Source organism: Prenolepis imparis, unplaced genomic scaffold, assembly GCF_030444845.1.
Source record: "Prenolepis imparis isolate NDT839.2.m4 unplaced genomic scaffold, iyPreImpa1.0 SCAF_7, whole genome shotgun sequence".
Lineage (NCBI taxonomy): Eukaryota > Metazoa > Arthropoda > Insecta > Hymenoptera > Formicidae > Prenolepis > Prenolepis imparis.
Genome location: NW_028141165.1, coordinates 15,085,952 through 15,113,528, shown reverse-complemented (window position 1 = coordinate 15,113,528; position 27,577 = coordinate 15,085,952). Strand labels below are relative to the sequence as shown.

Genomic DNA, 27,577 nt, shown 5'->3' with positions numbered 1-27,577 from the left:
TGCCTCAATTGACAGTTGCGGATTGACCAATCAGCTGACAAGTTGCTTAGTTCTGATTGGTCAAGCCACAACAGGGCTTTCTACTATAGGTTGATGTTTATGAATATCATTCAATATCCACCAATAGGAGCATGAAATAATATTCCAGAAAATAACGCAATGACGCATCTGTGTGAAACAGCCCTAAGTATAGGAAGTGCAAACAAAGTGAATGGACTTAATTTTCTGTATTGATATAAGTGTTTATACAAGCGAGAAAATATCTGGCAGGTTTTTTTTTTAGAAGAATATATTATGTATACTATTAGGTATAAGGATTTGTTACTTAGTAAACAATACAAATCGTAATAGAAAGAGACGTATATATCTATAGAAATGGAGGTTGGTTTTTATTAATTACTATGTGTATGTGTGAAAAATCAATGCTGTATAATTACTTTCTAATATGAATACAATGTATTATTATAGCTCCATATGTTATTAACATATTTTAAAGTCTTTCTCTCAAATTTTTATATATATTTTAACAATAACAGATATTACACTTAGATATAATATATTTTATAACCACTTATATTTTGTTAATAACATATATAATGTAATAGTAATATAATAAAGAAAAATGTTATAAGAATCATTAAGAAGGAATATATTATAAATAATAATGATAAAACATTTTTGTCATTTCTTATATGAAATTATTGATCTTATTTTATATAAAATCTTATATGAAATTATTTGCCTTATTTTATATGAAATTATTTTGTTACCTTATTATATATATGTACTTACAAGTATAACTTGTAGATAGATGAATGTTCAGCTGGTGAAGATAGCGGAGCGGAGGAAGAGGAAGATGAAGCTTCGACGCATGATTCTAGAACTGATAGTAGCAGTAGTAGTATGAGTGGCAGTTGTACATCAACAGACAGTGAGGAAGATAGCGCGGATCATGCTACAAGCAGTAGTGAAAGTCATAATTCTGCAGAGGAAGACGAAGATGAGAATGAAAATACAGAGTATATGATAAACATAGAGCCACCTGACACTTTGGTAAGATTTATAATCTCGTAATACTTTTGCTTAATAGTTTATTAAAAGTAAAGCTTATTAATTATTATTAATTACTATTAATGTCTAATATAAATTAATTTTTAGAGATGGGAAACTTGTATTGCTGCCAATACTAAAGTAAAATTACCACAGGATTTTTGTGAATATTTTAATGTTTTTAAGGAAATGCTAGATTATCCACGTTTTTGGAATGAATGTCTTACTGAAGGTCAAAGAGAAACATTATATAATCTTTTACCTACTTTCCCGAAAGATTGCAATGTAGAGGCACAAATGGAAAAATCACTACAAATGTTATTCAATAGAGAAAACAATAGGTAAAATTTATTAAATATTCTTTTTTGCAACAAAATGAATGTTAAACTATTTTCTATGGAACAATATTAGAACATTTTGGATAATATATTTCTTATAGATTTGGTGTAGCAGCACTAGATGCGTTTCACAATCATCTTTCTGCTGGCCACTATCGCCCTGATATTAAAAGAATACGCAGTTTAGTTAGTAGAGCGCAAGAAAGAAGATTATTGTTTGAAGAACAGAAACGTTCATACGAATTGGCAAAACAACTACTTAAGTCACGGGAAAGTTTACTGTCGAATGCATATAAACAAGGTTTCAGTCAACCATCGAATCGAACAATGTCTAAATTTCACTGGCGCAAACCAAAGCCAGTAATGGGTAAGTGCTTCCATGTGCAAAATATACTCAAATATTTTAATATTTTCCGGCTGTTTATATTTCTCCCACACTTCAGCCATTTGGCAGAGAAATATATAATAACTTCCGAGAGACAATACTAACGCGCAAATGAATGACAGTTGAAGAGAAGACCCAGCTGCGTTATATGGAGGAGCTAAATGCAGTTCGAGCAGAACTTGGGGCCAACACGAGATTGTCCGCCGACACAACATCCGAAAACGAGGAGAATTATCCGTATTATCAAACATCCGGGGCTAAGCAGAAGAGAAAGCGGCGGTCTACTATGAGTTTTCAAGGATTGTTAGTTAAAGGCCTACAACTCAATCACGAGGACGAGACAATTCGACCTGTATTTTCCACTTTGCAGCGAATGGAATATGCATCGAGCAGATCGCTATTTGTACGTGAACAGACGGAAGAAACTTATCGCGCCATGTTAATTGCGCATAAAAAACGACGGATGCGTCGTGATGTATGTATAATCTGTTGTTTTCCGTATGCATGTGTGTAGATGTATATAGTGTCCAAATTTAATCGACCACCTCCAAAAACTTTTTCATTTTTAATTGTATAACAAAATGTTTTAAACGAAAGTTGTTTGATTTGAAGGGGGACAAAAGATAGCGCTACTAACTTTTCTGTAGAGCGTTTCTCAAGGTCATTCGAAGATCTTTTTTTATTAAACTACTATAATTTTTTTTATATAACTTGATTCCTCGCAATTTTCTGCACAAAAAGTTATAAAAGTAAGATGGCCAAAAAATGAATAATTTACGAGATACTTTATACCTAAATTTGACATTAAAGGTATATATATATAAACTATGAAATGTTCATTTATTCGTAATATTCATAATACTCATTTTTTGACGATCTTATCTCAATACTTTTATGCATAAAATAATGAAAGAAATCAATTGGTTTAAAGAAAATACACATAGTTGTTTGTAAGAAAAAGTATGTAATTTGCAATTAGTAGCTGTATATTTTTTTTTACATACAACTATGTTTTCTTTACACCAATCGAGTCCTTTTATTATTTTATGCATAAAAGTATTGAGATAAGATTCATCAAAAAATGAATATTTTACGAGATATTTCATAGTTTATGTATACCTATAGTGTAAAATTTACATATAAAAATATAAAATATATCGCGTAAATTATTCATTTTTTGGCCATCTTACCCTTATAACTTTTTGTGCAGAAAATTGCGAGGAATCGATTTATATAAAAAAATTATAGTAGTTCCATTTAAAAAAACATAAATGACTTTCAAATGACCTTGAAAAACGCCCTTCAGAAAAAAGTCAGTAACGTTATCTTCTTTCCCCCTTCAAATCAAACAAATTTTGTCTAAAACATTTTGTTGTACAATCAAAAATAAAAATGTTTTTGGGGGTGGTCGATTAAAATTGGACACCCTGTATATGTGTATTACAATCATTTATTTAAATAAAATTAAATAAATAAACTTTATATGTATAGGTTCATCCGGAATTAAATACTCAAGGAATCGCGCTTGCCGATCTTACGCAAAGATCGCAAATTGGTCAAAAGCACAAGTTTTCAGTTGGTAATTTCATGAAAATTGCATCTGCTAAGAAGAAAATCAAATTGGAACAAAATTCGTTGTGTCCACCTGCATTAAAATTTACGAATTCCAATTCTGTGAAACTTGAAAGTGACAATAGCGACTATTCTCACACAACAGATGATAATAAACAACTTAATGTCGTGGAAATGGATTATAATAGAATATCAACACCTATAAAATCAGAACCACTTGATGCATATGATACACATCAAATAATTAAAAAGAAAATGTAATTATGGTTGATCACTTATGTTAGATAAATTTATAAAACTATGATATTTTACTTATTTACTTTTATACTTTTGATTTACAGAAGTCCAGTGTTTCCAAAAAGTAACAAATCAATAATAATCAACAGTCAAACGCTAGAGATAAAGAAGGAAGTTGAAGATATGGAATATGATGAAGTCAAAACGGAATTAAGTTCGGGTGTGAACGAAGATATACTAGCTGAAACTGAAGAGGAGGAGGAAAATGAATCAAAGAAAGAGCTTGATTTAGATAGTATTGATATGATACAATTACCTATTCAACTGGATGATGGAATTGATATACTCAATGATGTCAAGTGAGTCTATTTCTATGCACAGTTAATATAATTGTAATTAATTGAAATAATAATCATAAATAATAATAATAATATTTAAATAATAATATTCAAATTAATGGATTGATATCAGGTGCGAAAATGAGAGCGTCATTTCAATACCAGAAAAGGAAGTGATTGTACCATCGAGTGAAAGTACCATAGATAATAATGGAGCAGAATTAATGCAAGAAACACATGCATGTTTCTTCTCTCTGTTGCGAGATGCTTTCATATCTAAGGGTGAATATCGCATGAGTGCAGCAGAGATGAAAGAGGCAGTAACGCTATGGCAAAATAATCCTATTTCACCCTTGAATGACTGGTAATGTCGAAAAACATTCTGCTGCAATGTAAACAATTGAAGAAAGTAGTGATTAATATATATATATATATATATATATATGACTAATATTATGTATTGATAGGTATTCTTTGGTATCTTCATGGCCCATATTAGTACCATTAGCTCTAGGATTTCTTGCTGGCGAATTGACATATTCTCAAGATTTGGATCAACGACAAGAACGAGACCAAGAGCTCGTACCCTACCTGGAAAATAAAGGTCGAGGTGTTTATGCATGGATTGGTGCAGGACGAGACTCTGATGCTCGATTGCAAGATTTGTGTTCAAAATTTCTTATGTATAAGTACGTATTATAAACATTCACTTTTTAATTTTTGATTGCTACACAATAAATAGAATTGTTTAACTTAGGTATTCATAAACAAGCATCTTATATTTAAATTTCTCTCTTGTTTAATCAGTTTATGAGCGTCTTGAATTTTATTCACTTATTTGCATGATAAGTTACAAATTAGATATAATTCTCTGTTATGGAGAAATTTTATATTCAACAAATAATTTTACTTATTATAGAGATGTATTGATACCACCAAACACTTCGACTACAACTGCTGTAACAGCTACGAAACCACAGCAGACTCAGCTCAGCTCAGCTTTAAGCAATAGCGTGAATAATAATAATAACGCGAGCACAAGCGGAAGCTCACAGAGTGGTAGAAGCGGAAGTCCCGTCTTGGAATCTACTAGTATAGATGCCGGAACCACTGGAACTGACTCGGAACCACCTCGTCCATTATTTCCTACAGAATGGAAAGTTCGTCCGTCCACGGCGGAAGAACGCGAAGAATTTCGAAGACAAGAACGTATGCGTTATGCCGCACCTCACAAGGCATTTACTTATCGTATGCACGGTTATGCGTCTGTAGTCGGTCCAGTGAAAGGAATTTATCAACATAACATCGGTATGAATTACACTGAATTGCAATGTAAAATGCTTTTTTGATATTTCATAAAAATATTGTTATTCCTACTGATCATATATATATATATATATACACATAGGGTGTCCAATTTCAATCGATCACCCCCAAAAATTTTTTTATTTTTGATTGTACAACAAAATGTTTCAAACAAAAGTTGTTTGATTTGAAAGGCGGACAGAAGATAACGCTGACTTTTCTTCTGAAGGACGCTTTTCAAGGTTATTTGAAGGTCATTTATATTTTTTTAAATGGAATCACTATAATTTTTTTATATAAATTGATTCCTCGTAATTTCTCTCATTAAAAGTTATAAGGGTAAAATGGCAAAAAAATGAATAGTTTACGAGATATTTTATATTTGACATTAATGGCACGTAAACTATAAAATATCTCGTAAAATATTCATGTTTCGATGATTTTATCATAATACTTTCATGCATAAAATAATGAAAGGAATCAGTTGCAGTAAAGAAAACACATAATTTATAAGAAAAAATTTGTAATTTGCAACTACACTCGGCCAAAAAAAACGGTACACTTAAAAAGTAGTAAAAAATTGTGAAATCGCTTTCGAACATCCCGCATTCAATGCACCATTCTTGAATAGAATTGCAACGGTTCGAATTGATAAAGATAGCAGATACACATTTTAAATCATAATTTGTCGTTAAAAAACCGATTTTTTTCAAATTGAGATAACTCAGCGAAAAATTATCGTATCGAGTTCCGCCAAAGCGCATTTTAAAGAGAAAAGTTTGAATTTTTACGTGTTTTTATCCCATTACGTCAACTGATTTACGCCGTGCAATTCACGAAAATGGATCTTCTTATTTATCAGTTTTGCAGGTTCTCACTCTCATTTGTCATTGCAAAACTGATCATTTTGCGTAATCGGCACTAAAATTTTCTCAAACTACAGACTTCAAGCTTTATTTTCTTTTTTTAAACACCTCGATATCATAATTATTAGCTGAGTTATAAATTCTTGAACTTTCACAATTTTTTACTACTTATTAAGTGTACCGTTTTTTTTTTTTTTTTTGGTCGAGTGTAGTAACTACATATTTTTTCTTACAAACAACTATGTATTTTCTTTCAGAAAAAAGTCATTAGCGTCATCTTCTATCCCCCTTCAAATCAAACAACTTTTGTTGTACAATCAAAAATAAAAAAGTTTTTGGGAGTGGTCGATTCAAATTAGACACCCTGTGTATATAAAGATGTATAAAATTAATTAAATTTTATTATTGTATGAATTAAGCTTCAGGTCAATCTAAAGCGCGAGAACATACATTGCTGGTGCAGGATCGTCCAAACTATGTAACGATTTTAGCATTAGTTAGGGATGCTACCGCTCGACTTCCTAATGGTGAAGGAACTCGAGCTGATATTTGTCAGTTACTAAAGGATTCACAGTACCTCAAAGTACAAGACAATGATGAAAAAGAAGGATATCTCCATTCTGTGGTGTCAGGAGCCCTCGATAGACTACACTATGAAACAGATCCTTGTGTTAGATATTATCCTCGTCGAAAAGAATGGCTCTATCTTCATCGAGGACGGTCCGAGTCTGAATTTGGTTTGTTTTTATTTCATTAATTGTTGTTTTATATACATAAAATGTATGTTTTTGTACTTATACATTCAATTTGCTTGTGTGATTATATAAAAATCTTTTTTACCTTTTAGAAATGGTTCATCAGCAATTGCAAGGGATTGCAAAGAATAAAAAAAGCGTTGGTAATACCTCACGAAACAAAGCGTTACAACCGATTCTGAAATCATCCAATGTAAACAAGGAACAAACTCCAAATACTAAGGAAATTGTCAAAAAAGAAAGGCGGACAGCGACTATACCTGCGCAATCCATTGTATCTAAGTAAATATTTGACATTTTATATGTATATATATGGCATAACTTATTTTTGCGTGCGTGTGTGTTATATAATATACATAAAAAATATGTATATAAAATTTTATAGGAAGGAACAGCGTAAAACTGAAGGGAATAAGGCTGTTAATGAACATCCTAGCTCCACTGAACCTTCCATTAATACTAACGTAGAAGTGGCGGTCAGCGCAATAACGACATCAGCCATTTCTACTACTGAAACTACCGTTTCGGGAGAGGCATCACTTGTAACGCCTTCGATTACAACAACAACAAGTAGTATAACGAGTACAGATCGCGATTATGTCGCGATGGAAGCGAAACCACAACTCACTCCGATAACTATGATGAAAAAGGCATCCACTATTGGAGGGAAACCAGTTGCTATAGTCAAAACAAATGCCACGCAAAGTCTCCTACAGTCAAATCAACATAATTTTCCACATCACCAAATTCAAGTGTCCACATCCGCTGGTCTGCAAACTATTCGTCTGGCCGGGCATTCTGTATTGCAATCTGCGCAACAACCTATTTCAGCTAGTAGTAGTAATCCTAATGTAACAAACGGAACGACTACGAATTTGACGACAATATTGCCGTGTACAAAGATACAAAGTCAGCAACAACAACAACCAACTGTAGTAACGAATCAAGCGGGGAAAAGTATTTTACAAAGTACTAATATGAAACAGCAGCAGCAGCAGCAATCGCAACAACAACAATCGCACGTATTACCCGGGAAAACTCTCTTAGCGTCACAGATTAAATTAGTTAGTTCAAGTCAAATTAAATCATTACTTACGGGCCATAGTCTTCAGGGTCAGACTATATTTATCAAACAATCCTCGTCGTCGAACAATCAATCGCAGCAACAATTACAACAGCAACAACAACTAAAGGTAATGTAAATAAATTTTGTTACTTGATTTTTTAAATTTATTTTAATTTTATTGCAATATCTCAGCAACAACAGCAGCAGCAACTTCAACAACAGCGAGCTGTAGCTAGTCAACAGCAACCTATACAACAGACTCCGGGAATGCAACGTATAATTGCGCAAATCGGAGGAAAACCGATTGCCGTGCAAATACAACAATCGCCCCATCAACAACAACAACAGCAGCAGCAGAAGATACTGGCAAAAGTTTTGACAAACAGCAGCGGAGGACAGATTATCTCCGTCGAAAGTTTGCTCACTCAGAAAGGATTGAAATTGGCTACTACTGGTCACGCAAATCAACTTAATAGACAGAATAAACAGGTTATTCAAGCTCAATACCAGGTAAACTCATGTTTTACATACTCGAAGACAAAATGTACATTAAAGACTCCTTTTTTGGGAATAATGTGATCAATTTAATTAAATTAAGTATAGAGTTGAACTACATATTAATCTTTGGAAAAGATTGCTGCTAAGAAGTCAGATTTGTTTATAGCGAATGTGATTATATATTTGTTTATAACGAATGTTGGCTGTAAAAGAGCAATTGTATTTAAAATTTTTTTCTTATTATTAAAGGTAGAAAGATATTAACATAGTAAAAGTTTTATATCATCAAGAATTAGGATATTAAAATTGAAAAAGAATTTATAACATCTATACAGGATGTCCAATTATAATCGACCACTCCCAAAAACTTTTTCATTTTTGATTGTACAACAAAATATTTCAAACAAAAGTTGTTTGATTTGAAGGGGGCAGAAGATGACGCTACTGACTTTTTCCTGAAAAGCGCTTTTCAAGGTCATTTGAAGGTCATTTATGTTTTTTTTTAAATAGAACTATCATTTTTTTTATATAAATCGATTCCTTGTAATTTTTGGCATAAAAAGTTATAAAGATAACATAGCCAAAAAATAAATAGTTTATGAGATATTTTATACTTTAATTTTTGATACTAAAGTACATAAACTATGAAATATCTCTAAAATATTTATTTTTTGACGATCTTACCACGATACTTTCATGCATAAAATATTAAAAGGAAACATGAATATTTTACGAGATATTTTATGGTTTACGTGCCATTAATGTCAAATTTAAATATAAAATATCTCGTGAACTATTCATTTTTTTACCCTTATAACTTTTTATGCAAAAAATTACGAGGAATCGATTTGTATAAAAAAATGTATAGTAGTTACATTTAATAAAAACATAAATGACCTTCAAATGACCTTGAAAAGCGTCCTTTAGAAAAAAGTCAGTAGCGTTATCCTTTCAAATCAAACAACTTTCGTTTGAAATATTTTGTTGTACAATCAAAAAGAAAAAAGTTTTTGGGGATGGTCGATTAAAATTGGACACCCTGTATATATTTTTTTATTAATATTAAAATAATATAATAATTTTAAGAATTTTTTTTATAATACATATACTTTTAGGTGGTGTCGCAAGCGCAAGCATCTTCTAGTCAATCGAAAATAATAACGGTCAGTACTCAGCATCAGCAATCTCAGCCACAGCAGACTCAGACTCTTCGAATGGTCACCCAACTCGCGGGAAAACCTATCGTATTAGCCAGCGGTAGCAAGAATGTCGGTGTTGCGGTGAGCACCAGTGGTGGAAATGTAGTATTAGGAAAGCAATCAACTTCTCAGCAGCCACAGCAGCAGCAGCAACAACAGCAACAACAAGCGCAACAACCGATTATTTTGCCGAGTCAGTTGCTTAATATCAAAACGTTGCATGGGCTCAAAGTAATTCCTACTCCAAGCGGACTAAAAGCCACGAGTGGTGCCGTCTACGCACGAGTCATCGCTCCTACGACGATAGCCTCAACAACACAAGCTATGCAACCAAACCAGCAACAGACTCTTCAAACGCAATCGCCGAGGAATACTTCGTACAACACACCTTGATAGGATTGATGTTCATGTATGTTCATGCTTAATCTAATGACTAGCGTTAGTTTTTTTTGTATGTTACGCAATCACATATTTTAAATTGAAAATGCTTTAAGAGGTCTCATTATTATATACATATATTTTAGTAAATATAATATTGCACGATTCACATTGCACTTTAGTCTGATAACTATACTATGTAATGTCTATAAGATATGAAGATATATATATATCAATAAGGATGTCTAGTGATCTTATGACATTAGAAGCAACAAAATTCATGCAAACAATTTACGCAACTTTTCAGATTATTTTTTCAAATTATTTTTTCAGATACATTAAACTCGTAAAAATATTGCGTTTCTTTTATCCGATATGTTTGTAATGGAAATATTTATCTAATGTTTAATAAATTGATTCATTTATTTGTATATATAAATTGCGTCATATAATTAATTGTTTTAATATAAAATAAAATGATATAGTAAAAATGAAAAGTAAGTTTTTTTCTTGTTTTCCTTAAGAAATTCAAATGAGAAATGTTCATTCGCCAGTCGCGAAGAATGTATTATATTATTTTATCAGGGTTGGGTAAGTTAATTATTTTTTTAAACTAAATTAAGTGAATGGCTTATAAAATTAATTTAATTATATTAAAAGTTGCATGAACAAAAAACTAACTCATTATCAGTTAAAAGTTAAGATTAAATTAAGTTAAATCAAAAGTTAATTTTTAAAAACATTATTTATATTAGAATATTGTCATAACTTTAAAATTTTTAAATTAAATTTAAAAAAAAATTTTTTTTAATTTATATAAAATAAATAATAAAGTAACAAAGAAATTTTGTTTTTTATATAGGAATGTATTTTTTGTAACTACAATTCTGAAAAAATAATTAATAATATCCATTTATTTCATAATACTTGTAAGAATGACATACAATCATAGAATGATACTCTTATTAAAATTTAATCGTCCAATATTTAAGACTTTATAGGAAAAAAAATGGAATTTGGATGAAAAAAATATTTATCTTAGGAAAAAAGTTAATAAGTTTAAATTTAAAAATAACTAGTTGAAGTTAAAAATTAACTCATTTTTAATTAATTAAGCTAAGTTGAAAGTTATTAACTTTCCAATTTTTAACTAATTAATTAGTTACTATCCAACGTTGTATTTTATATATGTAATATCAAAAATATAAAATAAAATATAATATAAAAGATATAAAAAATATTTAATATGGTAGAATGATTCAAAATAAGTAACAAAATTTTGAGTTTGAAAAATATTTTTGAATAAAAAATGTCAACAAAAATCATATTTATCATCCTGTGTATTGTTTTCTAATCATAAACAATAACATAAAGAGGTCACTGATCTCTATATAAAACTCTATATATCTCTATATATTTCTATATAGAGATCAATGCATAAAGGTATTCTCTCTGCGAATATAACGATAAATCGTCATCTTCTTTTAGACGAGTTTTCTTATACAAAATTCGTGTTGCTTTAAACGTTTTACTTTTATTAAAGTATTAATTTTAATTTATAATTTAAAACATAATTTATAATTCTATTGTGCAACGAGTGTACACAGATGTTTATTGTATCAAAAACTGTATTCTAAAAACTTTTTTAAAATTAAAATCACATTTCAAACATCGGAAGGTGTTTTATTTACCGAGATACATGACAGAGGAAGAAAGATGAATTTATCAAAATAATTTTTTTTTCTCTTTTATTGCGAACGAATTTATATTCGACATTCGTATTTGTACTAAGTGCGACTTTAGTACAATCTTTGTGGTGGTCCCATGGTAGATTTTATATGAAGCGAACGCACGTTCTGCCAGTGTTTCTTCAACAACGAAACGAGGAAGTTTATTGAGAGATGAACATTTTGCACCAATTCGTCGGGTGTCATATCAACGTGTCCGACAGCTACTGACAGACATAATACCTGTAGAACAGAGTAAAAAGTGTTAGCGAACATTACAAAGTCGTGTCAATTAAAGAAAAATCATAGACAGATTATACATATATACCTTCTTCATTTGAAACTTGATGGTTGCTTTGACTTCGTCGATTTTGCCGACCATCGATTCCTGGTGAGACAACAGTCCAGGGAATTTACCGGCTTTATTTAAACCAGGACCGAGAAGACGAGGAATTTGCTTGATCAATGACTCACTTGCTAGGAACGCGTCGTACTTTTTTGCTGCAAAAAGAAGAACGCAAGTATATATGTAAAGTATTATTCAATTTCAAAAGAACGCAAATATATATGTAAAGTATTATTCAGTTTCAAATTCTCAAACAGTCAAAAATATTAAATTTTTGATTCCATTTTTCGAGTTCTTCTCTAAAAAAAATTGATGAAAATTAAATAATTTTAAAGATAAAGATATTATTTTATTTTATATATGTATGTAGGAAGCTTATAATTTACTAATAATGTAACAACTTTTTTTATATTAGATAAGAGATTTTTATATTATATAAGAGATTTAAAATATATTATAAATATATTTATAATATAGACAATTTACTGAAATTAAATTTTTATACTAATTTCTTTGCATTAATAATTTTTTAAAAAATTTTGACGGAAAAAAACAAAAAAAAATGTAAAAAAATAAATTTTTTTTAGATGAGACATGGTTTTAGATGCAATGTTACAAATCATCAAATGAAGAATCTTTTATCTCCTTCTTCTTGACGACCATCATTCTTGTATGTAATAAAGCAATGGTGCTTTTGGCAAGGTAACAATTGTTTAACATTACAATATATGCAAAATCGCTAACATACCGAGTTTTTTGACAAGTTTCTTGTTTTTATTAAGCTTTTTCAGTGCTTCTGCATCCATATATGGAATATTATTAGCTTTAGCCTCATCGCAATGCTGCTGATCACCAAGAACACATACTTGCATTTTTGGTCTGGGGATATTCTTTAACCTGATAAAAATCAATAGCACAGTCAAAGTTTAAGTAACTATAATCTAATCTCCATGAATTTAATGTGTGACATTTAGCATTATTGCAAAATTCTAAACTATTAGAATGATATTCACTATTTATTTTATCATACAAGAGAGGGAAATATTCTAATATAAAATAACTAGAATCTAAATATTCTGAATTTTCAATATATAGTACATTGTTCAGATAGTACATGCAATAAAACATTATAAAACATTGATGACTCAACAGATTAACTAAATATAAATTAAATAAATATGATGTTATTACATGCATCGTATTAATCTGTATTAAAATTGGACTTCAAAGAATTTGTTATTCCATAAAAAAGTTTCTTAGGAAAATTCTTTTCTTGAAAAATTCTCTATCAAACAATCCGCATTTAATGTGACGCTCATATATGTAATTTTGCCTGAGCATTAGAGTCAAAGTATAACTTACCAATAGGATCTCTCTCATGAGCCACGATCCTGTCTAATTTAGATAACGGTATAATTACCTCCCCAATTTATTTAAGACCCTGGGTATAGGTCCGCCAGGTAAAACCTAGCTCCCTGACATGTCACATGAGGCATTCTTTTACAGTTAAATATAACATAATACATGCGCATAATATCATTACAGAATTGAAAAAAAATGCCTCAAAGTCAGGTGGATACTTACTTCACTGTGCCCGAAAAACGCTTGTCTTTTTGTGGATCATAATTCTTCAAACCAATCTGAAGCTCTATAGTCTCCAAAAAATTCCTCTTCTTTTCCTGGGAATGTTGGAGTACGCCGTTTACACACTCGTAAAGAGTATCACGCGAAACCTTGGATCTACAATTGCAAGGCGAAATATGTGTAGAAGAAGAATATATAAAAGAGATAATATATAAAGTATATAGATTATAGAAATATATAGAAAAAAATATAATTATATAAAAGAAATAATATTATATATATAGATTATAAAAATAAATATAAATATAAAAAATAACAATATAAATATAAAAAATAAATATAAATTAAATATATAAAAATTAATTAATATAAATTAATTAATACAAATATTAAATATATAAAAAAAATATATAAATTAAAATCGTAAATTCGACACGTTTTTTTTTAACTTGAAAATGCGACACGTCTGATAGTCATATTATATTTGCGAATATTTTTCGGCCAAAAATATAAAATGCGCTTGCTAACAATCGCAATTCAATACATTTACTTGCCGCGAGACGACAAAATTTGTATAAACGATTGCGAATATCTGATAGGATTCTATATACTCACGTCATTTTATACCGTAGGATGGATATACGATAAAAAAGATTCTCGACGATCGACACAGGAAAGAAATGAGAAATGAAATGTGTTCTAGCTTCAATGGCCTAGTTTACATCGTGCACTTGATACGCGCATCAAATAGTAAATAACTAGTACATTGGTTCAGTTATTGGCTGATCAGCTCAAATTCACTATTTGATATGCGTATCAAGTGCTCGATGTAAACTAGGCCACTGACGTAGATTTTTTAAGATCCTTACACAATGCCAGGCAGACAACAGCCAATAGGAACAAGGAAAATATCCACCAATAGGAGCAGGGAATAACATCTATTCCCTTTTCCTATTGGTGGATATTTTCTACTGTTGCCCGACATTGTGCAAGGACCTTTAATCTACAGCTGTTAATTTGACATGTGTGCATGTGTGTGCTTATTTCAATGAGTAAATACTAGATCTTACATTAAAATACGTATTTACAATTAGCTGTATTTTAAAAACGATAAAATGACTTCCAAATCTGAAATCATGCTGGAACATTTTTACATTTTTAACGGCACGTATGCTAAGAAGGAAGGAGAGGCGAGTATGCAATGATATATGTCAAAGAGAGTATTTTTTTCTTAATTGAAATATATATTTATTTTTAAGACATAAATTTTTTGTGCTTTTTAGGAAGAAAAGAAAATATTATATTATTACCCGGAAAAGGATTTGGATGTTCAAATAAAAAACATAGGGCTCAGCGAAGCAATAATCAAATTTACAGAGTATGTATTACAATCATATCTTTCTATAAAGGATACTTCTACAAAGATTATTGCAGATCGTTCAATCCTGGCCAACCTTGTGATTATTGTCATACGCACAAAACACGTCAAATATACTATCAACCGGAACCTAATTTTTGGATGGTAATGGTAAGTATATATTTTAGATTAATATAACAGATAATATACTGTAGGAAACTATAATTTTTTAAAATATATGAATAAATAATAAAATAAGTAATGAGAAGCACAAATAATAAATCAAAATAAAAAAAGGGAAGAAAAGGCCAATTTGAGCTTTGATGTGATAATTAATGTGTAATTAAATTATATTTAATGAATTTATAATTTTTTAACTGTTATATATTATAAACTATCAATGTTCTATAGATTGTTGGTGTACCATACATTTATAAAGAAGGAGACGGCAACAAATATCAAAACGATGAAGTATCCAGTAGCATCTGCCAAGGTATATTGAAACAGACGTACATGATGTTTAGATTATTTATGGGCTCCTTTGAGACTATCATTAACGATCCTGAATGTGGTTCTGTAATGTTACTGAAACTTAAGTTGGAACATTTTTATTCACGAGTAAGGAAATGAGCATTTGTTACTATAAATTGTATATAGTTTAATATATCGATACATATTCTTACATTTATTACATTTCATTTTTATCTTATTTCAGTATCTGCTCTCATTAAAGTTAAATAATAGTGATATTCTAGATGTTTTTCAAGGTTTACAATTTTTACCTCTTGACAAGATCACATTCCTTAAAGTACAATGTTTCATGAATCTAGTAGAAGCTATGTTTACACAAGTAAAATACACAGCATTTCTTTATAATGATCAAATTGTTTGGTGAGTTAAGTATTTTACGTTTATATTATTTGTATTATGATAAATGCATTTTGGATAATTTTTAAACAAATTTTGTGTAATGTATGTATTTAGGAGTGGATTGGAACCTGAAGATATGCAAGTAGTTTACAATTATTTAGTGAGCACTCTTTTGCCAGCTCATCTTGAAAAGGAGTTGCATGGCGGTTCTATACCTAGGAATTCTCCTTCACCATTCACAACTACACATTATGGAAAGTAAGAATGATATACTTTAATTTAATTTGAATGTCTTTTATAATAATGTAATTAATTAATTAAGAACATCTTTGTTCATAGATTTGTTACCGGGCCTGCTAATGTTAACGAACCCAATTTAATTGGAAAATCACCAAAAGTTTTCATCAATTACTCTACTAAACCTGAATCACTGTATCTAGTAGTGTATCGAGCTTTAAGTGCGACAATATGTCTCTTTGTTGATAGTAAGTGAATTTAAAATTTAGTTATATATTTTTTGTCAGCATAAAAATTGAAATATTTATATATATTTTATTTTTCAGAAAAAACTAGTTTATTAATTGATTTTTTTAAAAGCTTAGATAGCTTTCTGGGTCCACAGTTAACCACATTGGTCAGTTCTGTAGCTGAACAATGTTCTAAACATGTGATAGTCACACCGGAATCCTGCACCAAGTATCTGTATTTTAATAAGCTAAATCTAGCATACAAAAGTACAATACATTTAGATAATAGGTGTTGCTCTAACGTACTTACGACACCCGAGGTGTTAAGAATTATCGCTGATATATACAATGATAGAAATAGGTACGTACACATTTTTAATAAAAAAATGGATGCACAATGGGATTAATTAATAATTTGATGCTTATATAGGTTGAACGAGGCTGGAGAAATAATTATAAAGACTATAAGTGATTATTGGATTGTTGGAAAATTATCTAATTTAAGGGAATTTTTTGTTATTATTCAGCAAAAAAGTGCAAGTATTATAGAAATTGATGGTGAGTGCAATATATTCTATGATATGTAATTAAGATCATGATAATCGCACAAATAATCTTTGTTTGTTGCAGATGAAGTGAAGAGGCTTTGTGAGAAACAATTAAAAAGTATTTTTTTTATGTAATAAACTAATGAAAATAATGAATCACAAACATGATTATTTTCTCATTTTTGTGAATAAATAAAAATAAATTGTAGGATAAATAATTTTTCATAATAGAACAGCTTTCTGTTTCATTTTGCTAATTATCAGCAAAAGCAATATGCATTTTATGAGATATCTTAATTATGAAAAGTTGTATACTTTATATATAATTATAAAACAAATTATTAATTTTTACTATGTATATTTATATATTATATGTATATATTATATGTATTTTTTAATAATATTCTTTATCGTGAAAAGTTAAACGTTTGTCTGTAAAATAATATTTATAGGCAATGCATAAAAATATGGTACAAAATATATGTATGGAATTTATGTCAAGATATATAATAATAGTTAGGTCCTGCGCACAATAGGAAAAATATTAGGAATAAATATTAAATATTATGAATAAGAATTATTTTAAAATAATAAAATCAGAAAACTCTAATATAAAAATACAAATTCGGGTATAAAGGACTCTTAATAGTTTATTAGCCCTTACTAGTCCTTTATATTCGAATTTGTATTTTTATATCAGTTTTTTCGATTTTATTATTTTAAAATAATTCTTATTCCTAATATTTAATATTTGTTCCTAATATTTTCTCTATTGTGCGCAGAGCCTTATATTTCGATATTATAATCTGATTATGAACAAATTTATTGTATAAATCATTTAAAATGTTAATCAGATGTTTCTTCCTTTACATTGTTTTGATTAGGAATAACATTGGAGAATTTTTTTAGTTTTGCTACAAAAAAACCATACATGTTATGCACATGTGGATAATATCTTTTAGTTAATTTAAGCGAAGGGTGAAATCGATGTTGTCTATAGCTCGTAAAACCATCAGTTCCGAATTCTAAGCCAGTGGGCATTAATTTAACATTACGCTTCTTGAGAGCATAATCTATAATCCATTCGTTCTCTTCCGGAAGAATCGAGCAAGTCGAGTAAACAACAATACCACCAGTTTCCGAACGTGCGTTAACGCAATCTATCGCAGCTAGCAACAATTCCCTCTGCAATGTGCAACAACGTTGAATATCTACTTCCTCTTTATTTATTTTCACGCTGAGGTCTTTCGCGATTACTCCTGTCCCTGTGCAAGGAGCATCCAACAAGACTCTGTCGAAACCTTTTATAATCTGAAAATTATTGTCATTCATTATAATGCTGAGATCTTTATTATAAAGCAATAATTATAATATAATCATAAGCACTAATAAAAATCAAATTATTTTTAAAAAATATAAATTATACGTATAATATTTAATATTAATATTTTTAAAATATAATTATAAGCACTAATAAAAGTCAAATTATTTTTTTAAAATATAAATTATGTAATATTTAATATTAATATTTTTTAAATAATTATATAATTATAAGCACTAATAAAAATCAAATTATTTTTTTTACCGTAGGAAATTGTCTTCCGTCGTAATTGCAGATTACAGAATTTGTAATACCAGCTCGATGAAGATTGCCGACGACAGCCTTCAATCGATCTTTATTTAAGTCGTTAGCAAACAATGTTCCAGTGTTCTTCATGAGTGCAGCAATGTGTGACGTTTTACCACCTGGTGCAGCACACATGTCAAGAATTCTTTCATTCTCTTTTGGGTCCAGCGCCATAACGGGTAAGAAGCTAGCAGCACCTTGTATCATGTAATGTCCAGCTAGATATTCTGGCGTTGCACCCATAGGTACTTGCGAGGAATACACTACTAAACCAACCTTTGTCCACTTTCCTATTGGATCGAGATTAACACCCCTATTGATTAGAGTCTGAAAATATACATACATATATATAGCATTTGCTAAACAAATTGTATTTTAGACATTAATTTACTATGTAAAGTATCTATCTACCTCTGCTAAATCACGTCGTCGCGTTTTCAAAGTATTTGTACGGATGGTCATAGGTCTTTCTGTTTCGCTCGCTTCTAATAATTCTAATAATTCATCCAGTGAGAATATTTGCATCAATTTTTCCATCAAGAATTCATTATAACTGTAATATGTACATAAATCTCGTCGAAGTAATTCAATATATTCAGAACGCGATCTATTTTCCGCTCGTAATCTCTTGAAGTCTGATAATACTATAATAACGTCTCGTATTCGTTGCTGAATATCTTTTAAGTTAGTGACATTAGCGAGTTCTTCTTCAGTTGGAAAAGAGAATATGCTTTGATGAGAAATCATATTGTCCATTTCTTCTTGTGCAAGTTTTCTATTTAGAAAATAAAAAAAAAAGAATTAATAAAAAGTATTTAATAGTAAATTTTTAGTATTTAGAAGTAAATTAATAAAATTAATATATATATAAAAAGAGAATAAAAAGAAATTATATTAAATTAATTAAAACATTTACTCACTCTTCTTCTTGTTTTTTCTTTTTTAATTTTTTATTAGCTTTTTCTATTGGAAGTGAATCATCATCATCATCATCATCATCATCATCATCATCATCATCATCATCATCATCATCATCATCATCATCATCATCATTACTTTTATCATCTGTTTCCTCATTATCCTCCATTTGCTTATCAATAAATTCTTCCTCGTCACTGGATATCATTTCTTCACTATCACTTTCTATATTATTCACAAACTTCTTTTTTGCTTTTTTCAATTTTGTTGCAAAAAGAGATTGATCATTATCTTCTTCATTCTCCTCCATTTGTTCATCTTCAATGTGATCAATTTCCTCATCATCTTCATTGTGATAATTATCATTAACAGCTGATTTCAATTTCTTTTCTTTCTTCTTTTTTAGCTTCGTTGCTATATTTTTCTCCTAAAATTAATTAAATTAATTAATTAAATTAATTAAGAGATAACTTTTATAAAAATTGTCAATTTTTATATCAAAATTAATATAAAACAATGATGCATTTATCATATTTAAAAAAAACGTACATTTTTTAACTGTATCTGTTCTTCTTTTGGATTGGTTTTTTTCTTGAGTAATTTTTTTGTATGTTCTTTCAGCTGTTGATTCTTTAATAATCTCTTCTGTACCCTTTGTTTTTGCCGATGACTTAACTTACTTATCCCTTTAACTGCAACATGATAAATAAGCTCATGATGAATAATTTTATTTATAACTTTATACAAATGTTATAGTAAAAAATTATTAATGTATTACTGTCTAATGCTTTGCATACCTAGAACTCCCTTTGGAAAAGTTGGATCACTTTGCTTTTTCCCTTTTTTTCCACGTCCAATGGAAACTTCAGTATCATCAAATTTTGCTTTACGACCCATAGCTAGCTAATAATAATAAATAAAATAATAAGTGTATAATTATATTCAATAGCTTTTTGTTTGATTATTCAATGATTAATTTAATCTTAAAATTTATTTTATAAATGAGATTTATATATATTCTATTCTAGTGTTTATTTTTTAACCTATATCAAGTATAAAGAATTCCAAAACTTAAACTTCCACATGTAGTGTTAAAGAGATGAAGAAATATTACACTTTAATATTGAAGGCAATTTGTAATTTTAATTAAAATTAAAAAATTAAAAATTAATTTTAAAATCTGAATAAATTGTTTTATCCAAATATATATTTAAAATTGTCATTAATATATACCTCAAAATGTGTTTCTTGTGAAAAAGGTTAGAATCAAATTCACGATCACTGATTCAATGGTATCTAGAGTTTCTATGTCTTGATAATATCGAAGCCACTCGAAGCGATTTCTGGGACTCGATTCTTGAATTCATTCGCAAGAGAAACGTATACGCAAATTCGGCTCTTACAGAAAAGTTGCAAATTGATTGGCTATCGCATAGCTTTTAGCCAATCAACTTGCAACTTTTCTGTAAGAGCCGAATTTGCGCATACGTTTCTCTTGCGAATGAATTCAAGAATCGAGCCCCTGATTGGTTCCGCCATTTTCAGTCAAACTTCTGCTTTCTTCGTACAGGGTGTATCATAAATCACGTCCCGTCTCTGGAGAATGAATTGACGAAGTCGAAATAAGTCGAAAATGAAGAATGACGAAATTACGTTTGAACCTTCTTTAAAGAGATTTATAATCAAATAATCAAAATGTGAATTATTTTTATATGAATTAAAAGTTTGTAATTGGTTTGATAATATATAAATTATAAAGAATCATAATATTATTAATCGCCGTATACATATTAACATAGATTTATTTGTTATAGACTATTTGTAATAAAAGAAATCATGTTCATTTTTACATAAAATTCAAAAATCATGCAAAAATAAACAATAATAAAAGATACAGAGATGATATAATAAGAGATTCGTATTAAAATATTTGGACATTATATAATATTTGAAAAAATAATTTATATATATATATATATCTATATTTATAATATATTAAATTAAGGAACGAATTTAATGGTTTTTAATAAATTAAAGCATTTAATTAAAAATATTGTCAAAACATAATATATATAAACTTTATTTAATTTATGTATATATATATAGTTATATGTATATAAATAAATATAAAATGCTACTCTTTTCAATATATACAGAGTGTTAAAAAATTAGACGGACAAATTTTGAAAAGAATTAAATAAAAGACTTCAAAATAATAAACATTTTCTGTATTTTTCTCTACGACGTTTCTAGTTTTTTATACTACACATGGTATAAAATAGGAGTTTGTAACTTAAACCAATAAACAATAAACATATAATAGAAAAATTAAATTGTATTTTAATCTTGAACAAAACGCACGGAACAAATACACATAAAAGTAATTCACTCCTTTTTACAGTAAATGCTCAAAAACCCATATCTCATATATCATTAAAACTAAACGTTGTAGAGAAAATTAGTATTAACAAAAAATATTTATTTTAAAGTCTTCTTTCTCCCTTCTTTGTCGGTCTTAATTTTTTAACACTCTGTATACGTAAAAACTTTAAGAAATTCAAAGAAACTGACAATGAAACAGTTGTTCATGCTATTTTTAAAGCAACCGCGAAGAAGCATTTCCGGTATTTGACTGAATATGGCGGCCAAGCGCATATTTGTCTTTCGCAAGTCCAGTCTATATATCGATGCTTTCTACGAAGAAGAGAGGAAGAGGAAAGGTCATTATACAGTCACATCTGGTTCCATTCCTATAACGATGTACGAAACAGGACGGTTATCGTGAGACTCGCGGGGATTCGAATAATAAATGAATCTGTCCTATAACAAATACGTGACACTGTTTATACCACAAAAGAGGCAAGAGGAGTCTATGAAAGAGAGGAAAAAAAAACGTGATTCCTTCATTTAAGGCTGTCGTAATATCAGAGTAAGTATCGCGCGTACTCGGTTCTTACACATGTATATGTCATGCTTACGACGCATCGCATAATACGTATCGTTGCAGTTTCATATGTGCGATGCATACACATGTTTGATGTTAAATTCTCGTGATTGTATAGATGCATTTTTTTAAATATCCACAGATGAAAGCTGTAAATAAACTTTAAGTGTAAAATGATATAGAATTGAATTATAGGAAAATAAACAACATATATACATATATATAGTAATATACAGGGTGTCCCAAAGTCCTGCAACAATCAAATATCTCGAAAAGAAAGGCTTTTTGAAAAAAATGTTTCGAATAAAAGTTATAGAGCTTTAAGTGGCGCATTAAATATTAATGTTAGTGTGATTATATAAATAACATTGTTAAGGCCATGTAAAATTTATATTGAAATTTTATAATGCAGACCCCTATTTTTGATTACATATTCATATAGCTTATCTTAAGATATCTTATCTTTTTAAAACACTATAATAAAGTATTTTTTCATTCAGTGCTTTTCGAATTATAATGCTTGAAGTTTACAGTATTTTTTGACATAAAATACAAAATATCTTGTAAAATATTTAGTTTTCGATAATCTTACCTTTATACTTTTATGCATAAAATAATTAGACAAATCAATTGGTGTAAAGAAAACACGTAGTTATTTTTAAAAAAATGTATACAGCTTGCAACATATTTTTTTTTAAAAACAATTATGCATTTTTTTACATCAATTGATTGGTCTTATTATTCTGTGCATAAAAGTATTAAGGTAAGATTACAGAAAATTGAATGTTTTGAAAGATATTTAATATTTTATGTCAAAATATTGTATCTTTCAAGCTTCATAACTTGAAAAATAGTTAACAGAAAGAAACTTTATTATAGTGTTTTGAAATCTCTTAAGATTTCATGAATATGTAATCAAAAATAGGGGTTTCCATTAAAACATTTTTAAGTGAATTTTATGTGGTCTTAACAATGCTATTTATAGTCACACTAATATTACTATTTAAATCCCTACAACTTTTATTTAAAACATTTTTCTCAAAAAACCTTTATTTTCGAGATATTTATTGCAGGACTTTTGAGACACCTTGTATATAAATTAAATATTAAATTTATTTCACAATCTTCAACAATGATGGTTTTTTTTGGGGGGGTTTTCAGAAAGCTCCATGGATTGTTGCGTTGCCAATCAATATGATTGTTCACAAATTGCGGAGACATTTCCAAATATCTCCAGTCCAGAGATGTTTGATAGCGATACTGAAAGAAAGATGGATAACAAAACTGTTAATACATTACCAGATGTTAATACATTGGCAGCGATTAGCCCTCAGAAGAAGCCTTCTCAAACAGAGTTAATTACAAAGTCAGATAACAATTTGCTAGCCAGAATTAATAAATTTTTGAGAGGCGTACCACCTCCGCCGAGGCACACAATATGTCAGAAAGATTGTTCTGATTTTTTACAAAATATTTACGCGAACCGTCATTTCTTCTGGACTGAATATCCATTGTCAAATGAAAGTTCGGATGCTGCGGAGAGCACAAAATCCCAGAAGCAGACAATTGGGAGAGAGAGAGAAGCTAGGAATATTTCTTATCAATGTACAAAAGGCACTCCAAGGAATTTGACAAATGCTTTTGATACTTGCAATCTATCGGTTAATAATGCAGAAAATGCACAATTAGATATAAATAATACTAGTGATAGTAATAGTAATTTAAATATACAATATAATGGTGTTCCTATGGAAATGAAAAAGTCAGTTAATATGATTAAAGAAACAGCGAGAGTTCCACCGTTGGTAGATAACTCAAATGTATCTCATGAACAATCTCGTTTTCTTTATCATACAATTGGTGAAAGGGAGGCTACGACTTTAACATGGCCTCAGGTGTACTCTCACAAGTTTTATGGCATACAGTGAGTTAATGTGCCTTTAATTTTTGAGTATACAAAATATATAAATCTGTGCCTAATACCGTTTTTTTTTGTTTTTTAAATTTTAGTTACAATAGAAGCAGAAGCGTAGAAGAATTCGAAAATTTTACGGTTAAATTATGCGAGAGGTACATAGGAGCTGAAACGCAGTCAACTTGTAATATATGGTTTTCGAAAAAAGCGCCAGGAAGCGCAAGAAAGCGAAGTTCATTAGCAAAACGCGAAAACGGTCAAAGTCCGGAAAAGAAGTTGACACATTTAGCCAGAAGACGCAGGACTTTTTGTAGCGCTAACTTGCAAGGATTAGGACTCACTGACAAGAGGCAGTTAATGGTACAAATAAAGTACGTATCATATATTAAATATTTAATATACAGGGTGTCCCAAAAGTCTTGCAACACTTAAATATTTCGAAAACAAAGGCTTTTTGAGAAAAATGTTGCAAATAAAAATTGTAGGCCTTTGAATAGTGCATTAAGTAGTAATTAAAGCCACGTAAAATTCACTTTAAAATTTTTTAATGGAAACCCCAATTTGTTTTATTACACGGAGAATTTTTCCTTATCTTTTACTTTTAAATTCAAATTTTATCATGTTTGGTAATAAGCCAAAAATTACTATGCTGCTTGTTAAAATTATCATCAGCGATTAAGCTAGATTGAAAATATTATGCTGCAGTGTAAAATTTATATAAAATATTTTATATGTTTACTTTTTTGGCATCTATTCTATTTAAAACACAAGGCCGGTTTTTCAAAAAAGTTTAAATTTAGATTAAAGTTTAAACTGTGCGCAGAACACATGTGCGTATAGTTTAAACTTCGATCTAAGTTTAAATTATTATTGAAAAACTGGCCCTTAAAAAATCATAAGTTTTTAACATAGTTTTTAATATATTTTAAAATTATTGAAATTTTATTATATATTTTAGTAAAATTAATCAATCATTTTATATTTTATTGTGGTAGATATTAATAAGATAATTTTTATATTATATTAATAGGATAATTTTTTTATTGTGGTAAATAATTAATAAGAAAAACTCATAAAATTTTTCCAATACCATATTGTCCCACGATTACCATGATTTTCAGAATAAATTCTAAGAGAAAATTCTCTCTGTATGGCTTGAAAGATACAGTTTGACATAAAATACAAAATATCTTGTAAAACATTCAATTTTTGGTAATCTTACCTTAATACTTTTATGCACAGAATAATGAGACCAATCAATTGGTGTAAAGAAAACGCATAATTGTTTTTAAGAAAAAAATATGTTGCAAATTGTATACATTTTCTTAATAAATAACTATGTGTTTTTTTTACACCAATTAATTTGTCTAATTATTTTACACATAAAAGTATTAAGGTAAGATTATCGAAACTAAATATTTTACAAGATATTTTATGTCAAACTATTGTAAACTGCAAGCATTATAATTCGAAAAGCACTGAATGAAAAAATACCTTATTATAGTATTTTGAAAAGCTCTCAATATAAGTTATAAGAATGTGGAAAAAAATAGAGGTTTTCATTTAAAAATTTCAAAGTAAATTTTACATGGTTTTAACAATACTATTTATAGTTACACTAATATTACTATTTAAAGCCCTACAACTTTTATTTGAAACATTTTTCTCAAAAAGCCTTTGTTTTCGAGATATTTGGCTGTTGCAGGAACTTTTGGGACACTTCTGTATATACCTATATATATATATATATATATACACACTAATTATAGTGTCTAAATATTAATTTAGAAGATTATTTAGAAAGAAATAATTATCTTTAAAAAAATTAATCTGTATTTTTGAAATATAGGAAACCCACACAAAGAAAAGGTAAAAGTCCAAGAGGCAAGAGTCCACGAGGTAAAAGTCCAAGAGGTAAAAGTCCGAGAAGTTCGGCAAAGAAGAAAGCAGTTCGGAGATTAATGTTAGACGGATCAAGTCCGTGTAAAACCAAACTAGAGATTTCGAAACGTGCGCTGTTTCAAAGTCCACCTGCGGATGCTCATGCTGGTCCTAGTAAATTGAGTACAAATAATTTAGATTCTCAAAAAATTAAACGCGTTTTATTCTCGACACCGAGAAAGGACGAGTCCGAGCAACACGCACTGAAACAAGTATCATCATTGAGAGAAGAAAGTAGGAAGAGAAAGTGCGAGGAGGAATTGCAGGGACCGCGATTAAAATGGGCAAAAAGTTTGTCCTTCGACTGCACGCATGAATTAAAAAATATCTCGAAAGTTACGTGGGATAGACATTCGTCGAGTAATATTCTCCCGAAAAATGATACGTCTCTTAATCAAGGAAGAAATGAACTCAGTGACTCGCACAGAAAGGTATACATCATTTTTTTCTACTTCAATATTGTATATGTGTGCGAGCGTAAGTCTCCTGGATTCTCGCCGCGGCCATGTTAGATTGTGACGTATTCCCTTGATAGTCAATCAACAACCGTAAAATGATCATATCAGACTTTGTCATGCGGAATGATTATGCAAAGATCAGACGAACTGGGCTTCATATTACAGTCATTTTACAGCTGTTGATTGATTATAAAGGGAAAAGAATAGTTTTCGAGGTATTTAAGAGTGTGCTAAAGCCATTTGAAGTGCTGTTTCATCGAAATATCTTTTTATTTCGAAATGGCATCTAAGAATTTTTAGCGTGTTTTCTCGCCTCTGACGTCACAATTGCAACATGGTCGGCGAGGAGCCAGGAGCCTTAATGCAATAATTTTTTCTAATATATATACATATATGTATGAACTTATTTTCAGAAATTACTTTGGGCAGTCGCGGAGGCTCTACGATGCAAAGGCATCGGTATGAATCATTCGAAATTTAAGCAATATGCCGCGAGTTTAGCGCGCATAATAAAGAAATACATGCCCGATCTCGAAAATAGGAATATTCCACGAAAACCTGGTAGTACAACGGATCGCATGTTGAAATTGGCCAAACATCATGTACTTTTTCTTATGGATACCAGGCCAATGGATTGACAGTACTCATACTTCATAACACAATTAGTCAAAAACGGAAAATCACAAACGCTTTCTGATGAACAGGACATTATTAAAATGACCAATATATGGGTGTTTATTATATCTTTACCCGCGACGAACGTTTATATACACTGACTTTTTATATAATTTAAATAACATGAGAAGACAAGATGTGTTATAGTAATAATAATAATAATAATAATGTAACATTTAAAAATGGGATTGTGTGGTTACACCGCTATTTGCA

The 27,577-nt window shown here is 29.5% G+C and overlaps 5 protein-coding genes across 10 annotated transcripts; 3 read left to right on the top strand and 2 right to left on the bottom strand.

The window, feature by feature from the left end:
* Positions 1 to 182: 182 nt before the first annotated feature.
* Nfrkb (nuclear factor related to kappaB binding protein) lies at positions 183 to 10,424 on the top strand. 2 transcript variants are annotated; one of them, XM_083042053.1, is made up of 15 exons: positions 183 to 381; positions 808 to 1,053; positions 1,159 to 1,391; positions 1,490 to 1,755; positions 1,896 to 2,248; positions 3,265 to 3,602; positions 3,687 to 3,941; positions 4,054 to 4,284; positions 4,388 to 4,609; positions 4,840 to 5,228; positions 6,511 to 6,828; positions 6,939 to 7,128; positions 7,232 to 8,039; positions 8,105 to 8,422; positions 9,526 to 10,424. In XM_083042053.1, exons 1-15 carry the CDS (start codon positions 376 to 378, stop codon positions 10,000 to 10,002), a joined length of 4,650 nt encoding a protein of 1,549 aa, XP_082898179.1. In that variant the 5' UTR covers positions 183 to 375; the 3' UTR covers positions 10,003 to 10,424. The 2 variants fall into 2 exon arrangements, with proteins under 2 accessions (XP_082898179.1, XP_082898180.1); XM_083042054.1 differs by lacking the exons at positions 183 to 381; positions 808 to 1,053; positions 1,159 to 1,391 and having other exon boundaries at positions 1,619 to 1,755; positions 1,832 to 2,248; positions 9,526 to 10,423.
* Positions 10,425 to 11,718: 1,294 nt separating this feature from the next.
* Positions 11,719 to 14,443, bottom strand: LOC145938532 (large ribosomal subunit protein uL1). Its single transcript, XM_083042237.1, has 5 exons — positions 14,260 to 14,443; positions 13,645 to 13,800; positions 12,809 to 12,957; positions 12,043 to 12,215; positions 11,719 to 11,957 (listed from the first exon to the last, which is right to left on the bottom strand). The coding sequence occupies exons 1-5, from the start codon at positions 14,262 to 14,264 to the stop codon at positions 11,787 to 11,789; spliced, it is 654 nt and encodes a 217-aa protein (XP_082898363.1). The 5' UTR covers positions 14,265 to 14,443; the 3' UTR covers positions 11,719 to 11,786.
* Positions 14,444 to 14,661: 218 nt separating this feature from the next.
* On the top strand, positions 14,662 to 17,176 carry Ccz1 (vacuolar fusion protein CCZ1). The gene is made up of 10 exons (XM_083042094.1): positions 14,662 to 14,834; positions 14,928 to 15,022; positions 15,079 to 15,172; positions 15,413 to 15,619; positions 15,717 to 15,892; positions 15,986 to 16,129; positions 16,211 to 16,356; positions 16,435 to 16,699; positions 16,769 to 16,896; positions 16,969 to 17,176. Exons 1-10 carry the CDS (start codon positions 14,760 to 14,762, stop codon positions 17,019 to 17,021), a joined length of 1,383 nt encoding a protein of 460 aa, XP_082898220.1. The 5' UTR covers positions 14,662 to 14,759; the 3' UTR covers positions 17,022 to 17,176.
* Positions 17,177 to 17,691: 515 nt separating this feature from the next.
* Positions 17,692 to 20,821, bottom strand: LOC145938442 (28S rRNA (cytosine(4447)-C(5))-methyltransferase). Of its 5 annotated transcripts, none has more exons than XM_083042091.1 (8): positions 20,665 to 20,821; positions 20,229 to 20,334; positions 19,981 to 20,123; positions 19,567 to 19,858; positions 19,434 to 19,533; positions 18,925 to 19,288; positions 18,472 to 18,840; positions 17,692 to 18,197 (listed from the first exon to the last, which is right to left on the bottom strand). In XM_083042091.1, exons 2-8 carry the CDS (start codon positions 20,326 to 20,328, stop codon positions 17,733 to 17,735), a joined length of 1,833 nt encoding a protein of 610 aa, XP_082898217.1. In that variant the 5' UTR covers positions 20,329 to 20,334; positions 20,665 to 20,821; the 3' UTR covers positions 17,692 to 17,732. The 5 variants fall into 5 exon arrangements, with proteins under 5 accessions (XP_082898217.1, XP_082898218.1, XP_082898219.1 ...); XM_083042092.1 differs by having other exon boundaries at positions 19,434 to 19,524; XM_083042093.1 differs by having other exon boundaries at positions 19,434 to 19,515.
* A 1,303-nt stretch (positions 20,822 to 22,124) lies between these two features.
* Mi (cyclin E-interacting protein minus) lies at positions 22,125 to 27,572 on the top strand. Its single transcript, XM_083042980.1, has 5 exons — positions 22,125 to 22,360; positions 23,537 to 24,299; positions 24,386 to 24,661; positions 26,140 to 26,662; positions 27,103 to 27,572. The coding sequence occupies exons 2-5, from the start codon at positions 23,545 to 23,547 to the stop codon at positions 27,325 to 27,327; spliced, it is 1,779 nt and encodes a 592-aa protein (XP_082899106.1). The 5' UTR covers positions 22,125 to 22,360; positions 23,537 to 23,544; the 3' UTR covers positions 27,328 to 27,572.
* Positions 27,573 to 27,577: the final 5 nt, after the last annotated feature.